Source organism: Larus michahellis, chromosome 6 (assembly GCF_964199755.1).
Source record: "Larus michahellis chromosome 6, bLarMic1.1, whole genome shotgun sequence".
Taxonomy (NCBI): domain Eukaryota; kingdom Metazoa; phylum Chordata; class Aves; order Charadriiformes; family Laridae; genus Larus; species Larus michahellis.
Genome location: NC_133901.1, coordinates 52,095,201 through 52,111,924, shown reverse-complemented (window position 1 = coordinate 52,111,924; position 16,724 = coordinate 52,095,201). Strand labels below are relative to the sequence as shown.

Here is a 16,724-nt window from a genome sequence, read left to right as displayed (position 1 = left end):
CAGTCTGTATGTGTGTATTTATGAAATACCCCCTTGATTCTAGGACTACTTCGTTGGGGGTGGGAATTTGGACCTAGGGCAAGCCGGGGTCTCACCAGAGCAAGAGTGTTCATGTCAAGCAAGAATCTGGCCCTTCAAAAATGGCAAGAAACATTGTCCCATTCTCAGGGAAAACTTAAACACTTCCACTTCACACACAAACCAGCAGCTGTTTGCGCAAAGGTTCTTATTCATACAAGGACCCTGCCCTTGGTCTCCCTTGCATCTCTGTCAGCAGTTCCTCCATCTCCCTGTGGTTGGAATGCATCCTTGGGCAGGAAAGCATTGCAGGAAAGCATCTTGCCCAGCAGGGAAAGCTCCAGCATGGGCTGGCTTGAGGACCACTGCAAAGCAGAGAGGACAGCTTCTACCCCCTTGTCCTTCTGTGCCCCCCATTCCACAGCCAGCTGGAAATGTAAGAAAAGGAAAAGATGTGGAAGCTCTTTCCCATTTCCTCCCTCTCCTCAGCACATGGTAGGCTGTGCTACCCCCCTGCTGACATTATTGCCCCACACGGTCGAAGGCCGTGGCACAGCCCAGGACGTGCCTGCTGGGCACAGTGACACCTGTGGGTGAAGCAGACACGCAGGGAGCATTACGAGCATGAGCCCCACCATTGCACGCTTCTTTCTCTGAGAGAAAATGGCGATACCGCAGCTGCAAAATGTGCTGACCTCAGCAGCGGGTCGGGGCCGGAGGGGTCCCCCCTCCCCAGCGCAAGGAGCCCTGAGCTGTAAAGGCACTGCAGCCATTGTGCGGCAGGATTGGATGCTTCCATGTATTCATTTCGGTTTAATGAAGGCGCATTCCTCAGAGGAGAAATATTTACATTCAGCTTCCCAGGTGGTCACCTTCGCCCAGATGACACACAAACAGGCAGCCCCCCGCTCCCTTTTCCAATCCAGACCTCTTTAGAGGGCTCGGGGAGGAGGGGAGCAAGGGGAGGGGGGCTGATGGGGGAGCAGAATAGAGAAGGGAACAAAATGCTAATAAATCAGCCAGCCAGCCCTTTTCCCCTCCCCTCTGTGGAGTCAATGGAAAGTGTCATTTCACATGCTAATCCCCCTCCGCTCTCTTCACAACACCTTTTCCGAAAAGTGTTTGGGAAAAGTCCTTGTGGCCCGTTTACAGCTCCCTGCCGCTTCGGATTCCTTCTTGTCTAAGGCCGCGGCCCCCGTGTGGGTCTCTCCCTCCAGCAGGGCTCCTTACAAAAAACATCTCAACAAAGACTTTGGAGTTCATCAGCCTCCCACTGAAATTCACAGCTGCTGAACAAACTAATCCCCTCTCTTGGCCTTTCTTCCTTTCAATGGGTTCTTGGCTTCAAAGACACTTTGGGAAAGGACTTTGTGGGGACTCACACTGCTCCCTCAATAGAAGTTAGTGCAAGCATTATCTTCAGAGCAAGTGGCTTTACAAACAAATACTGCCTAACAATCTCTGCCCCTCCAGCTCCCCCAAACACACACAAGCCTAGCCTGCAGACATGATGTTATCTGCAACAGGATTAGAGCTCTGTTCTCTGTGCCCAGGGATCCTTTCCTACCGCCCCCCCCCCCCCAATTCTTTGTCAACCCAAAGGCCTTCTCACCCAACAGAAAAGGCTTTCTCTGTGAGCAGGGCAGGGATGCAGTGGTAGCATGTGCCCACATGGGAGGGGGCAACGCCAAGAAGCTGCTGCCCATAGACCAGAAACTGTTACTAGCCAGCAGAGATAGTGCTATTAATGAAGGAGTGCTTTCCTGCTGGGCTTGCGAGGACACATACCACCCCAGGGCCACAGAGACTGGGCTTCTACCACAAGCCTCTCAAAGACCCTCGAGTACGTCACCTCACTTCCCCCTGCCCGATTTTCCTAGCAAGAGTTTTAGGGATGGCACTCGCTGGGGTAAACCTGAAGCAAAACTGGGCAACTATGGGACAAAGAGGCAAGCAAGGAAGGACTTGCCGCGAAGACAGGATAAATAGCCAGTCTCTGCATGAGTCCAGGGGTAGAGAGAGCAGCGTGTGCTGGAGGGAACTAAAGTCTAATGCATTGGAGAAATACATGGAAAATCCATACTTATTTTTCAGTGGTACAAGTGGCCTGAGGTAAAGAAAGAGAGTGGCTGGACTCCACAGGGTACTATAACTGGGTCCAGAGAGGCAGAATCTAAGAAATATGAGGTTAAATGATCTCAGAAAGCTAGGACTTTCCTGATATACTTGTTAAGCAAATGTATGCCTCCAGGGCTACCTGCTCACTTGTACAACATCAGAAGGCATCATAACACAAGTGCTGCCTTTGAAAATCAGCTTGCATCTCCCTGATGGGGGACAGCTGGGAGGCCAGACTTGTTGCTAACTGCTCCTAGACTGGGCTGCAAAAGCTGTGCAAGACTCCCTTATGCTTGGTGTTTGTCTCTCCCAGAAGCAGAACTAACAAAGGCTGGTTTTCTCTGAATGCATGTGCTGTGTCCATAACACCCCAAAACTCTAATAAACCCTGGTCCCTTCCCAGCAACAGCCCTTCAAATCTTCCCCATCCAACAATCTTTGTCAACCTTAACTTCCTCCCAAGTCCTCCAACCACAAGCCAGGTAATATAGTCCTGCACATTTCAGTTTCAGGTGTGCTGACTGGCTGGCCTGTACATATATGCTAGTTATCCAGCTGACAGGAAAAAGAAAGCAAAAATTTTTGAGATTACATCAGCCTTTTTGCAGGAGCTAATTTGATTCCTGACTTTATCTCAGTACCGATGTTTCACTTCACCCTTCTTACCTCCTTAAAAGCTTAAATTAAATCAGCCAACCCATTCAGAAGTTATTAACCAATGGTAAGAACTGACAATTCAATGGTATAAATCTGATTTCCACACAGGTCAGATCCTCATCCTAGTTTAAGTGGCTTGGCATGGCTTCAGCGGTGTAACGTTGATTTCCAATGGCAGAGGATCTCATCAAGGGTGCTCTGTTTACTTACTGGCATACTTCCAACTCCTGAAGTCTGGTGTAAAAATCACCAACACTGCTGTGATTCCCCAAGAGAACCTCAGCCATCCTGGTGACCTTCTTGTGTCTGATGCAGATGAACAGTCACAACTGAGGCAGGTGATCTGGAGAAAATCAGTTCTCTCACCCTGCAGCCTTATGGAGTGGGTCTCACCACACCAGGATGGTTGCTGCCCACATCAGCAGAGCTCAGAATCTGGTTTGCCCCACAGAGTTCTCAATTGCCCCCCTCACCAAAGCTGAGAACTCAGCTCTCAGTGGGTCGCCCTGCAGACTGAGGGAAGTCCCATGTAGCCTGAGGTGACAAGCCTATGAAAAAAACCCACGCTAGCAGTATCACAAAACACAGCTTTTATTTCACTGTTCTGTAATCTCTCAGTGCATCAAACCGCAGCAATAGAAACAACACAGCAGCAACAAGGAGGCACTTTGACCTGGAAAGGAGAGAATGAGATGTGTCCTCTCCCTCGCTTCTCTGATTTTTCTCCCTCCTAAGTCTCCTGGCAGAGCAGGCTGATTTGCGTAAGTCACTGAACCACAGCCCCACAATGGCATTACCACTCAAGCAGCAAGCAGAGGAAGCATGGGCTGGCTGTAGCCAAATGTCAGGAAGAAGCCTTGCTCCCAGCTAGGGCCCAACGATTACGCTCCCTGGTTAGCATGAAAGAGGGTGAGAGAAAGGAAGGCAAGGAGGGAGGAAGAAAGGGAAAGATACACACACACATACACGGAGATGTGCCCTAAAATCTTATCTGCCTTCCCAGCCAGACTTCTTCTGCAGGACAGATATGTTTCATTCATCTATTTTACCCCAGAGGAAACGCCACAGTGATGAAAAGACTCAGCACAGCCACATCCTTAACAGCATCACCTCCTGCGGCATATTTCTGCCACCATAGTGCCAAGGGGCCTTTGAGAACTACCTTTGTATCTATCTGCTACTGTAGGCAAAATGAATGCACCACACTTGGAGCAGTGAGCTGTCTCCCCGTGCTCAAGTCTGGGCTGGTCAGAGTAGCTCGAGGGGATTCTTTATGGGACCTGAACAATCCCTGATGCTCTTAAAGCCCCTAGACTGTTTGAAAAGCCTAATGTGGGAAGCCTTTAGATAACACCAGTGGGCAAAAGGCCAGCTGTGCTAACATAAAGGAAGTGAAAAAGGCCAGGAGCCAGAGAGGGCAGCTTTCAGCCCAAACCCAGGATGTGACTAGCTCTGGGGAGGAGTGCATAGAGCAGTCCAACCTGCTAGCATTCCTGAATGGGAGAGTCCCAGGAGAGAGAAGGGAGATCCAGCCCTGGGCCTGAAACATAAAGGGCTCAAGCCTGCAGCTTATGGGGGAAAAGATATAAGAGAGGGGAGATAGAAGGTAAACAGGAGACTCAACTATGAAAAGAGAGGGATGGGTGAAGAAGAGAGAGAACCACAGCTAGCCCAGAGCGAGCTGGCAGTTAGCCCTAATTGTAGCAGGACATGGGTGCAGAGGGGTGAGAGGGTGAGTCAAGGATAAGAATGAAGAAAAAGGAGGAACCAGAGGAGAGATCCTCACTGCAGCCCAACAGAGCAGGGACACCCCAGCTTAAGTCCCAAAGGAGCCCAGCTATCACTCAGGCAGTTTAAACTGCAGCAGGGAATAGAGCCTGAGGCTCTTCTGTCTGGTGGCACTGCAGGTGCCAGCCCTGTTTGTCTCCTAAAAAAAAGAACAAACAAGCAACGTCACCCTAGGCAGGAAGGAGTTTCCCCTTTGTGCCAGGGAAACAGGGAAGAGGGAGGATCTCTGTGTAACCTGGACAGCCTGAAATTGAGATCCCTGGGCTGGGAAGCAGCCTCAGACTAGTGAAAAAGAAGAGAGAGAAAGAACAGTCTCCAGGAGTCCCAGGCCCCAGTTGGTTTCTGGAGAGTGGATGGGGCCAGCCATGCTGTCCCAGCACAGTTCCAGGCACTGGCACAGACTCACTTCTCCAGAGTACGAAGGAGAGTCCACAACCTGCAGCACAACAACAGGTGAGGGAGTCTACCAGTTCTCATTGTGCACTGTTCCAGCTGCTCCACACTTTACACATTCAGCTTGCCGGCAATGGTCATGAGGACTTTCAAGATGGGCATGAAACCAGACACCTCACTGAAACTGCTGCTGCTCACCACTTGGGTGTGAACCAGGAGACCCTGTTGGTAGTTTCTAGCCTCAATGCAGCGGGCAATTTCATGGAGACCCATGAGGATGGTTGGAGAGAGCTGTGGGGAGGGAGCAGAAATGAGTCAGCATGCTCAGCACTGTAACACAGGCCTCCCTCCCTCCACACCCTTCCTTCCCGTTCTCTACTTCATCCTCACCCAACAGCACCTACACAGTCAAGCACTGGCCGGAAGGACAGCCTGCTTTGTCCTTAGGTTTCCCAGGCCACAACAAACATTAATCTAATACCCAGTCTGGGTTACAGTGAATGCAGATCCTAAGTAATGACGTTTCAGCATTAATTTAATATCTGATGTATTTGAGGAGGTCAAAGGTCCATCTAGCACAGAATCCTGTCTCTGTTCAGGCTAATACGGACACTGAGGACAAGGGTGTATATTAAAAGGATTCTTCCCTTGATAGCTATCCTTCCAGCAATTGGCATCAACAGTTTCAGAATTTCCTAAGGCCAGAGGTTACACTAGGTTCACACTTAACAACTACTCTCTATTGTCCATTCCAGTCTGGAACCTGTCTATATGCCAGTATACTTCCTGGGGGCAAAATGACCCCCCAGATACCTCCCCAGCTTCTCCTTACACTATGTCTGGGCCAAACTCAAGGAAGACGAGATAAGGCTGGCTGGATTCAAGGTGGGTTATAAGGTCTGGCAATCCCCTAGCTTTCTCAAGCGGATATGTGTTGGTAACACTGGAACAGACACCAAGGCCCACAACCCAGTGCAAAGGTGGGATCAGGAACCTGGACAGACCACAGGGAATGGTGGCATCTACTTACCGCCTGCTCACGGAGCTTCTCATACAAACACTCCAGCCGCTGCAATGCATCCTCCAGCTTCCTTCGGGTTTTCTGAAGTGAAACAGGTATCACTAGCTCTGCCAGAGCTTCAAAGCCACCTCTCCCAGAACCATGTTGTTCTCACTTAGTCCCTCCCCTCCACTGTTCTCCCCGCAGCACCTTACAATTCAGTTGCATCTCAGCCTCTGCCAGCCAGGGACTGTGCTACAAGCCAGCCATGCCCTCACTGTGCAATATACATGCACGCCTTCTCTCCCAAGACAGGAAGCTGGATTTGCCCCTTTTCCCATCTCCCAGCCTAAGAGTTCCTCCCTTCTGCCAGTGCTTGCAGACCACAGGACAGAGTGCTGCTTCCAGAGCTTGAGAAACATCCACTAGTTGACCCATGGGGCATTCAGACAGCCCCACCCCACCTGACCTAAGCAACAGCTTCTTCCTGGTCTCCTTGAGGAAAAGAGGGAATATCCTTCCCACCCTAGGTAACCACCAAGGAAAGGGCCTGAGTACCGAAGCTCTGGTGGGACTGACCCCATTAAGCCTACCTCAGTTAATCCACTCATGGGTAAATTATACTGTGGCTAGAAATGCCTGGCTCTGGGCAATGCTGGGACAGGCCTGGCAGCCTTAGGAGCTTGGGTGCATTGCATTGCTGTACCAAACCAGCTAGTCAACCTCCACGTAAGCTGAGCGATTAAGCTCAAACCAACAGGCCCTTCTGTCCCTAGAAGGAACCTTTAGGTTATCTCCCAGAAATTGCTGTGCTGTACTGCACTCTCAGAAAGCACAGAGCGAACACGCTGAAACTGCTGCTACACACAAATTGTCTGACTCTGGGACAGCAGTTTGGGCTCGGTGCTCATCCCAACACCCCTAAGCAGAGGTATTCCAGAAGGCTTCATGGTGCCCCCAAGCTCCAGGAAGACTTAGCAACGTAACGTGATGCTGAAAACGCCGTTTTTCTGCTTCGAGACAGTCTGGCCTGATACATTCATGCAAAGCGGCATGTATGCCAACAGCCTTCCAGGAACCAGGGTGGAGGAGTTACAGTGACTCGGACACAAAGATTGTCTGGCTTTCTCTTCCACACAGGGTATCTCAGCCTTTCCCTCTGAGCTCTGAGGATAGCTGGTAATACCAGCTCAGCACGAACTATCTACAGATCAAGCTGGTGAAAAAGGAAGCTGAATTAGTTGGGTCATTTTTTCTACTTTTCTCAGAGCAAAAAGCCAGGAGGACAGAACCATTGGTCCAGAGAGGGAATGAGAAGCAGTGGATAAATGCTAGAGAATGCATCTCAGTTCCCAAGAGATGGACAAACATACAGCCTAAGGGAAGGAGGAAAGATGAAGATTAACTGGGTTCTTGGGACAAGACTCTTCCTCTCTTTTCCCAACCAAAAGAAGGAAGCACCAGTCAAACATCTATGAGGGCAAAAAAGCCAAAGATCAGAGAAGGGAGGACTTACTGGATCAGTGGCAACAGCAGAGCAGCGTTGCACCAACCCTTCAAATGTGGTCTTCAGAGCCTGGTGCTCAGGTGGCACCTCCTTCCTCTCAACCCTCTCCACAGGTAGCTGGTGATACTGACAGAGAGAGAAAAAGCTGAATGACTGCAACAAGAGCATGAAAGGCTGGAGCAGGTTGATTCCTCTCCTGCAACTATGAACAGAAAGAATTTCACCCCTTCACAAACCCAGAGAATACCTGGAAGCACAGAGTTAGATTATCATCTTCACACTGTGATATAGCTTCAGGCCTCTGTGGATTCCCAACTCTCAGCAGGCTGACAGCCTGCCTGGCCTCCCTCCCTCTCTCCCGTCCATACCCAGGTGTCATTTTCCACCCCGGCAATTCCTCTAACACTCAGGCAGAGAGTGTTAAGGGCTAGGGAGCAACATAAGCCCTGCAGCTGCCAATTAATAAGAATCTCAGAAGTTTAGTTGTTTTTCTACTTGACAAAGAGCTGGTGGCTGTGGAATGCCCCGCTTTCTCTGGGTACCTGCAGGCTGCCTTCCTTGGGTGCTCCTGGGGGCGACTGGCCAGATTCTTGCAACCTGGACAGCTGAGGATGGATCCCCTGGGGCTCAGCAGGCAGGCTCATTACTGGAGCTGTGATAGGGGCTGGAGGAGTAAATTTGTCAGGCAGCTGTCAGCAAGAAGAAAGAAAAAAAAAATAATCAAGAAAACCAAGTCCAAGGAAAGAGAGTTGGTTACATTCCGCACAGTCAAATTCAACTTCCTTTCTAACTTGCAAAGTGCCCAGTTCTCAAGATGATGTGTAACACACCCCTGTTCTTTCAGCCCCCTTACTCGGAGCATGGGGCCCTTCCTCTTGCATCCTAGATGAACAGTCAAAGAGACAGCAAGAAAACTCCTCTGAAATTGTTCAATCAAACAGATCCGTTGCCCCTGAAAGCACTGGTCCTCAGAAAGCCGCCTTGGCTCTGCGACGGCACGAGTCCTGAATGTAGAGATTAGCAGCAGTAAAGTGTCCAACAGAGCAAGTGCTGGGGAAAATCCCACGACATGGGGGGAGAATCCTCTTGCAAACACTTCATCGTGCCCCTGCTAAGCCAGAGAGTCAGGACAGATTCACTCCGACGGGGCTAGATCAAAAGGAGATGGCTTTAACAAGAGGCTAATCCTGTTGTAGTGAGCACAGCCTGAAGCAGGTTCCCAGCTATGCTGCCAGAAAAAGGGCGAGAAGTCTGTTCCAAGCTAAAGAAGAGGAGTGGGGGGTGGGAATGGTGCCAAACAAGCCTCTTGTCTCACCTGCCAGAAGGCAGCAGTGATAGAAATGGGGTACTGAGAGCATTTGTTGCATAAAAGCTCAGCTCACAGGTCCTCCTATGCAATCACTACAAGGGCGAGAGCAGCAGGGCCAACATGGCAGGCAGCTCACAGCTACACCTGTCCCAACTTCTTTCAGCAGAAGTGTCCTATCAGTTGGTATCAGCATCTGAGGCAAATCGCTGCGGGTCTCACTATGCTGAGGGGAAATGCTGCCCCCAGCTGTCAGGTGTGAAGTGAGCGTGATCCCCCCCAGCCACTGTCAGAAAAAGTGTGTGGGCAAGGGGATAAGATTAAATCCCTATTTCTAGCAACAAGTGACTGTAGTCGGCCTGGGAAGTACTGACAGAGGATGCAGTATCACAGACGATAACCATGTTACAAAACAGTCACCGTGGAGAATGGCATGTGAGTTTGGATGGCAAAGGGCCAAGAGGATTTAGACTCCGGTCCTAGCTACACAGGTAATGCAGAAGTAGACTGACCAACATGGAATGAGACCTGCTGAGTGTGACAGGGAGCGTTTATAAGAATGTATCTGTTGCACAGAGCTCCCTGGCTAAAAGACAACCAACGCATACTGCAACTGAAAGCTTACCTTTTTCTTTTGAGGGCCTCTTACAGCAGAGGGATCAGTCCAAGATTCCTGAGCTGCCAGGAAAGAGAACAAGACACAAATGTCAGACTTTCAGAAGGTGGCAACAGCAACAATTCATGGTTGCTTGCGTGGTTTGGAACTTCCCTCAGCAAAAGGGCCCATGTCTCCAATTCCCCCATCATTGCACCTTCAGACCATTTCAACCAAGGAATTTCAGGCCCAGCTCACAGGCCCAAGAACTGCTCTTGCTTCCCTTTTTCTTTCTTAATGACATTGTTAACATCCAAGTATGCGCACAGGCTTCATGAGGTGATGTCTGATCAGATGGAACCGGCACACACCCACTCCCACACAGAAAGCTTTTTCACAACTACCTGAAGCTTTCTGCATTCTGCAGAGGCTGCAGAAGTCAGCCTCAGCGTCAGGCGTGAACCTTGGTCGGGACCTGCATGCGTGTGCACAGCAGGGTTCAGGGAGCTCCTGGGGTTCCCCAAATGGAGAACCTAGTGCTGTGGTACCACAGCGAGGGCTCTGTTACCGGTGAGAGAGGGCTTCTTGCCAACACTCGCAGGAGTGCCTCATGGTAGCAGTCCACAGCAATGCAGGTTGCTGTGACAAAAGGGGGGAAAGTTGGGCGTTCGTTGAAATTTTCCCCTTTCACAATAATCTTCAGAACCAAAGCTTAGTAAAATCTGCTGGCTTCCCACTAGAAGGAAATAGACTTAACCATTAAATGCCTTGGGAGCAGAGGGGTGTCTCAGTAGACACTTCTGTGGTACCTAGCTTCTAACCTCACTCCAGGTAATTAAAAATCCATCAGACAATATGACATCAAAAGACTTGTGACCACACTTCTTTCTGTGAAGGTCAAATTCCAACTACCTTTTCTGCTGCTGTCCTGTAAGGGTACCTGCATCTTTAGACTGTGCTTCGTCACCCCAGTTCTAATAACCTCAAGCCCGTGAGACAGGAATAATCTGTGAGAAAGTGACATAATTCTAAGGGGCAATATCAAAATTGCTGGAGCTCAGTGACACACTTAATGAGCCACTGATCCTGAACTGAGCTTTAAAAATCACAGGGGAAAGATGCAAAAGGTGCTTCATTACTTTAATTACCTTTATTATTAAAATTCTGGCAGCCTCTTTTTGCCCTCCCTTTTCCCATGATTTCAAGACTCACTCTCTGATGAGTTTGGATCAGTAGTTTAATTAAGTTGGCACTTATTTCTAGCTTGGGGATTCTGTGCCCTAGAACTCTGCTGGCCCCCACCGAGCCTGTGGCCTAGCAGTCCCTGGCACTATTCCAACCCAGTAGCACTTTGAATCCTCACAGGAAACAGCTATTTAAATTATAGTCTGCAAGCCAGGCACTTAATCATCAGACATGAGACAAGAGGACCCTGCTGCATTTTGCTGGGATGAAACTGACTGTCTTGCCTGTGCTATTTGTGAATTTCTCATCAACCCTGAAAGGAGTGCCCCATGGCAGCAGTCTCCAGCAATGCCCGTCCCAGAAAAAACGAGACCATCACAGGCTGGAGTCAGGGATTATCCCAGCCAGAAAGGAGATCAGCCAATAGGTTGCTGTCCTTCACCCTGTCCCTGACACTCCCCAGGAGCGTGGGATTTCTACAAGCAGAGATCTCTCTTCACTGCGCTAGCAAAAATGTGTTCATGGGCTGCTCAGATTATGTTCAGGAATTTCCAAAGCAAGCAAGTTTGGCCAGTCAGACTGAGTGATCTTACAGTCCCCTTCCAGGCTAAAGAAAAGTACCCATCAAAACCAGAACAATAATGCCAGGCAAGAAAGCATTCCTAAGGAAGCCAGTTTGCACTGCTGATCTGGGAATGCCATATGCTGCTATTAAAACTGGGGGTAAATGCGGCCAGGAGACGGGAACTTCCCAGCAGTGAATTCCCATAGGGCATCTTCAGCCTGAGGAAGGGCTTGAAATCTTTGCTATGGAATCATCTTTCCTTTAACAGGGAAACATCAGGGTCTTTTGTTTCTCTGCTGAAGGGACGACTCCTTTTCACTCCACACAACAAAGTTTGCTTGGTGGTATAAGTGGATACCGAGTACCCAGATTTCCTAAACAAAGCTGAGACTCCCTAGATAATCTTTCGTGCCTGGCAGATGGTCTCTGGTGCAAGCAGCAGTCACTGTGCAGAGAGCCCACTAAGACATTGAGCCTTACCCCACTGACAACGTAGACTGGAAGATACCTACTCTCCATCATCAGTGAATTCCAAGCAGAGAAATCAGTACGAAGCATCAATCAGAAAATCTCTACAGTCCAAATCCTCCCCAGCAGATGGACTGAGATTCAAAGCTAAACCTTGCCCTCTAACTGAAGCCAAAAGGGCTTTCCAGCCCCTAGAGTCTGCTTGGGAAGCTCTACTCCACCACTGCTCATGCTGGGACCCACCTCTTCCAAACCACCTGGGGAAAGCAAAAGCACAAGTAAAGCTGTGCAAAAAGCTGGGAGTGTACAAGGGAGAAAACGAGATGAATTACAACCACTGGCCTGTTCCTTGCCTAGAGAACGAAGAAAGGAAAAGGCGCTGCTTCCCTGTCCTGTTGGCCCAGCAACTGCCTGAAGGGACGCAGAGACTGAGAATGCTTTAATTCCTCCAGGACTGGAGGAGAGTAGAGAAGGAAGAAGCTGGAACCTCTGCTTTCTGTACCCAAACTCATCAGTAAGAGTGCAATGCTTTCACTTCACTTCCAATATCCCCAGCTGTCAGGACAACTATGTCCACTACCCCAGCTGCATAGCTCCCCAGGCATGCAAGGAACAACAACAAATAGCAATGAGCATGCACGCATGCACACACAGTAAAGCGTGCACACACACCCCACATTTCACTGGAAGCAGCAACATTGCCTCCCCCACAGGCCTGGAGGCTTCTCTGGGTACTACCTGCATGATCCATGTGGGGATCTAGCCAAGGGAAGAAACCTGAAAAATCAAGGCAGGGTGGGAAAGTCATTGTCACCAACAGCTTTTACTCAGTGAGTAATGTCTCTGGACTACTATCCCTGTTAGCTTTTCAGAAGGAATTTGTCCAGCCTTAGCTTAGAGCCTTTGCGTGTAGTCCCCACAGGCTTCACACAGTGGGATTTGCTATCCTTGGTTAAACACTGCTCAGCAAATGATGCCAGGTGGAGGCAAACCTCAAAGCCTCAGTTCCTTCACTCTCAGAATACATGTGGCTTGGAGAAGCATCTGCTCAAAAAAATCTAAGGACTGTCAGCCTTGTTGTTAGGGATCTCCACAGCCTGGCTAAACCTGTCCCCTGAAACAGCAAACAAAAAATTAACAAGCACCAGATGTGATGATGTTGTGGGAAATAGAAAGAGGGAATGCCCATCCACTAGGAACTAGGTCCAACAACACTTTCTTCATTGTGCTAGCAAGGACTTTGTAATACTTGCAGGCTGGGCTGGATTCAAACTACAGAGTTTCCCTCCCCCAGTGGGGAAAGGCTCCAGGTCTACAGCATTGCACAGGGGAATCCAGAAGTGATTCCCTGGCAAGCACTTTCTGGGAAGAAGAAAAAAGGGGGAGAACTAGAGCACAGCAGACAGAGGAATTTTATCCTGAAGCTAAGCAAGTATCCCATGGACAGAGAAGCAGGACCCTGCTCTCCCAGCATTTCAAATCCACTTCTTGTGTAAGTTACAATAAGCAGGGGCAAGATCAGCAAGCCTTCCACCAGGCATTCTCCCTGGGAACCACTACCCTTTCAGGCAGAGCAGATGCCTCTGGAGTGGTTGACTTCTCAGGGTGCACTGGGGACCTGAAGAGACAGCATCTTGTAACCACACCTGGGGGACAGAGCAGCTGAACAGGCTGAATGAAATTGTCGTCATTGCTGTGTTTCACCACCACAGCAAGACTCAGCACAATGTGCCTGTAAGGTTAGCCTCAGCGCTACATCCAGCCTTTATGGTGACAGACCAGACCTCAGAAGGTCCGTGTCCATCACGGACTGCAAACCCCACCCAGGAGTGTCCTGGACATAAAAGTCACACAAGCATGACTTACCTGTGGGAGGAGGAGGAATGCTCGCTGCTGGCAGGGGCTTAGTAGATGGAGCTCCAGGACCTCCCTGAGGGTAACCCATGTTCATGGGAGAGTTGAAAGGTGCTGATGAGAAACCTAGAGGAGACTGGCTTGCCACAGGGAGAGGACAAGCTGCAGGAAGCTGAGATGATGGGACTGAGGCTGGAGTGAAGAGGGCAGGTCCGGGTGGTGGAACACCAGGAGATGTCATGGGCATGGACTGTCCTGGCAGAGAAGGCTGGCTGGGGAAGGGAGCAGGACCAACAGGTCTGACTCCTGCTGGTCCAAATGGCTGAGACTGTGACGCAGCTACAAATGAGAAAGAGGGTGTATCAGCATCACTTGTTTCATGTGCAAACTACTCCCGATGCCCTCCTTCATGCTAGTAAGTCTGCCGTTCTCCAAGTCATACCCTACAATATCCGTGCCAGGTGTATCCTCCATAACCCAGGCTACATCAGTCAAACTCTGCTGCAAAGTTAGCTATGGCTTCTCTACCCCTATATATCCTTAGTATCAGTGGACGTGCAGCAACAGTTGCTAGAACTAGAGGTGTCAGAAGCACTGAGAAGGCTCTCAGACAGCTGACTTGTTCTTTGCAAGTACAATAGGCCCATGAGGAAGAAAGTAGAGCAGCCATCCACACTGAAGGCTTTAGTGTAAGAAAACCTGGAGAACAGACACAACTACCAGACAATGCTTACCTGGCCCTGAAACTGTTGCTGGAACCAAGCCCAGGTTGTACTGTGGGTAGGGAGGCCCTCTGGAATAGACACTTGTTTGTGGACCCGTGCTGGCCTGGGGAGGGGTAACATGGTGAGGTGTCACAGACATCGCTGGCACTGGCTGAGGCATGAAGAGGGAAGGCACTGAAGGCTGAGAAGGTGCTGAAGGGGCAAATGATGACTGATAGTTGTGCTGCAATTAAAAAACAAAGAACTTGCAAATGGTGGACAGAGTCATGTGCACACACATATAATCAGATCCTCTTTCTATCCCTGTCACTTCTCAGGCAAGAGAAGATGCTGCTGCTGTCAGTGCCCTGGATGGATTGGATCTAAGGTCTTTCCCACCACATAACTTGTTCAACAAGCTGGGAACCACACTCTTCAGAGTATTCTCCAGCTCTCACAAGGATTAGTCCTCAGGAGCCAGTGACTTCCTGGAACCACAACCAGAGGAATTAATGAAGGAACAATAATGAAGTAGTAGAGGCTGGAAGCAAAACTTCCTGAACAGTTTTCTTGTGCAAGAACTGAGATTAAGCCATACTACACTAATTTTACTGAGACATGAGTGTGAGATGGGCCCATCAGAGTGAACCACAGCCCCCTTTTCCCCTCAGTACGTGAGATCTCAGTGGATCACCATACTTTTAACAATCTCATCCAGGGCTCTGTGAAAAGATGCTTGCCAGCATATTTTTGGATTATCAAAGAGCTTGTGTTTGCTCCAGTGAAGGACATCACTGATGATGTTTGCTTAATGCCCGCAATCTGTGCCATCTTATATTACTTCATATGCCTTCCACAACCCAGTAGCCTTTCTCCCTCTCCCCAAGTCATGAACACCTGAGTTTAAGGCCTACCTTCTCTGGATGTCTGGGACCTGTTTTGTGGGCTGCTCCTTCAGGGGTAGAACCACCCTTGGCCACTGGAGATGTGTGTTTAATGACACTTACATTGACGCGAGTGTAGGGAAAAGGGGGTGGCTGCTGATCACCCACATTCTCTCCTTGAGCATGGAAAAGCCGGTCTCGGAGCTGTTCGATCAGGAGCTAAAACAAACGATGTTTTAGGATAAGTGCCTTGAGAGCCTCAGATGGAAGGTGCTGAGGAGGCATTCAAAGCAGACCCTGACCCAAAGCACTGCGCATCAACCTGCAAAACTAATCATTTCCCCAGAATCTCCAGGAAGAAACAAACCAACTGTAAGTGACAATCTGGGACATCACCTGCCATATTCCCAGGCAGATGAAGTCTCACCAATCCTTCCCACAACCTTTAGGCTTTTCCCTCCCCAACCCCTAACCACGCTTGGGCACTAGACAGATTTGTTTCAAACTACAAGGTGACCTCCCCATTCCCTCGCTCTACCAGCTAGTTTCAAGGATAGATGCAGCTTCCCTGGAAAGCTGCTTCCCAGAATTTTTCTCCAGGAACCATTTTACAGTTCTATAGCTCCCTTCCTTTTCCCTGAATTAAAGGCAATACAAAGAAAAATCAAATTAAGACAAAAGCCGTGTCCTACAAAAAAAACCCCAACACACCTTTATTCTCAAGTTACCATAATTAAGGTAAAACCTTAAGTCCTGATGCATGTCAAAACCCAAACTCTCTCTCTACAAAGTATCATTTTTCCCCATATGCTACCTCTTTCCCACAACAACCTGTTTCTCACTCACCTCTTTAGAGCCGCTGGGTAGGTAATTCATTGCAGCTGCCAAGCACCCTTGCGATGCCAGGAGACTGGCATATTGGGTGATTCGTTCTGCCAAGACAGGGCCTGGTGCTGGTCCTGCTGTGCCTCGGAGCATCTCAATGGACCTGCTCAGCACCATCACCTTCTCTATGAGATCCTGAATAACCACGAGGAGGGAAGAAACAGACCTCAGAATCTCAATCACTTTACCGGTCCATCTCATGCCGAGACAACAGCAGATGGCTTTCCCCACTTTCAACTGACATCACGTCCAATGTGAACAGAAGTTACTCCGCTCTGCACCAGATACTACCACTGATTACCATTTCCTCAGGTGTGCTTCATGGAGAAAAACAGGAACCAAGAAGCAAACCCTGATGCTGCTACTTTTATGGTAATTGAACAAAGAAAATCAGAAGCCACAAGGACATTCCAATTAACTGTGATCTTTTTACTAGCAAGTTACTAACTCTAGGAGTTACAGGCTATCAGCTCAGAAGAGGAAGGATTAAAACCATACCAGAAGAAATTCACTAGGGAAAAACTACTACTGCTGACAAACAGATCAGAATGTTTTTAGTTATTCAAAGCTCCTTCAATTCCTAGAAATCAAAGTAATGCTTATAGCTGTAGAATGATATATGCGTCATTGACTAATAGCTGATATCTGGGAGGAGGCCAGTTTCAAACATAGCCAGGAATGATGAAGATGCCTTTTTGTTGCTGTTATTCCTGTTGTTCACTAGCAAGGTTGGAAAAACATGGAACTCTAGCAGAGGGCATTATCTGCAGATATCTGAGTGGAAGACTTGTCTAGTT

The 16,724-nt window shown here is 49.1% G+C and overlaps 1 protein-coding gene across 10 annotated transcripts in view; it reads right to left on the bottom strand.

The window, feature by feature from the left end:
* Positions 1-3,366: 3,366 nt before the first annotated feature.
* Positions 3,367-16,724, bottom strand: part of SEC31B (SEC31 homolog B, COPII coat complex component) — a 35,875-nt gene continuing 22,517 nt past the window's right edge. For 7 of the 10 annotated variants that reach the window (XM_074590064.1, XM_074590061.1, XM_074590060.1 and 4 more), the window contains 10 exons: positions 15,889-16,062; positions 15,073-15,261; positions 14,189-14,402; positions 13,467-13,793; positions 12,273-12,377; positions 9,413-9,465; positions 8,024-8,170; positions 7,491-7,607; positions 6,005-6,076; positions 3,367-5,265 (listed from right to left, as the gene is read on the bottom strand). In XM_074590064.1, the coding sequence (XP_074446165.1) occupies positions 5,086-5,265; positions 6,005-6,076; positions 7,491-7,607; positions 8,024-8,170; positions 9,413-9,465; positions 12,273-12,377; positions 13,467-13,793; positions 14,189-14,402; positions 15,073-15,261; positions 15,889-16,062 (1,578 nt within the window). In that variant the 3' untranslated portion in view covers positions 3,367-5,085. The remainder of the gene's footprint in view (positions 5,266-6,004; positions 6,077-7,490; positions 7,608-8,023; positions 8,171-9,412; positions 9,466-12,272; positions 12,378-13,466; positions 13,794-14,188; positions 14,403-15,072; positions 15,262-15,888; positions 16,063-16,724) is intronic. The other 3 variants (XM_074590069.1, XM_074590068.1, XM_074590070.1) reach the window with 2 other exon arrangements.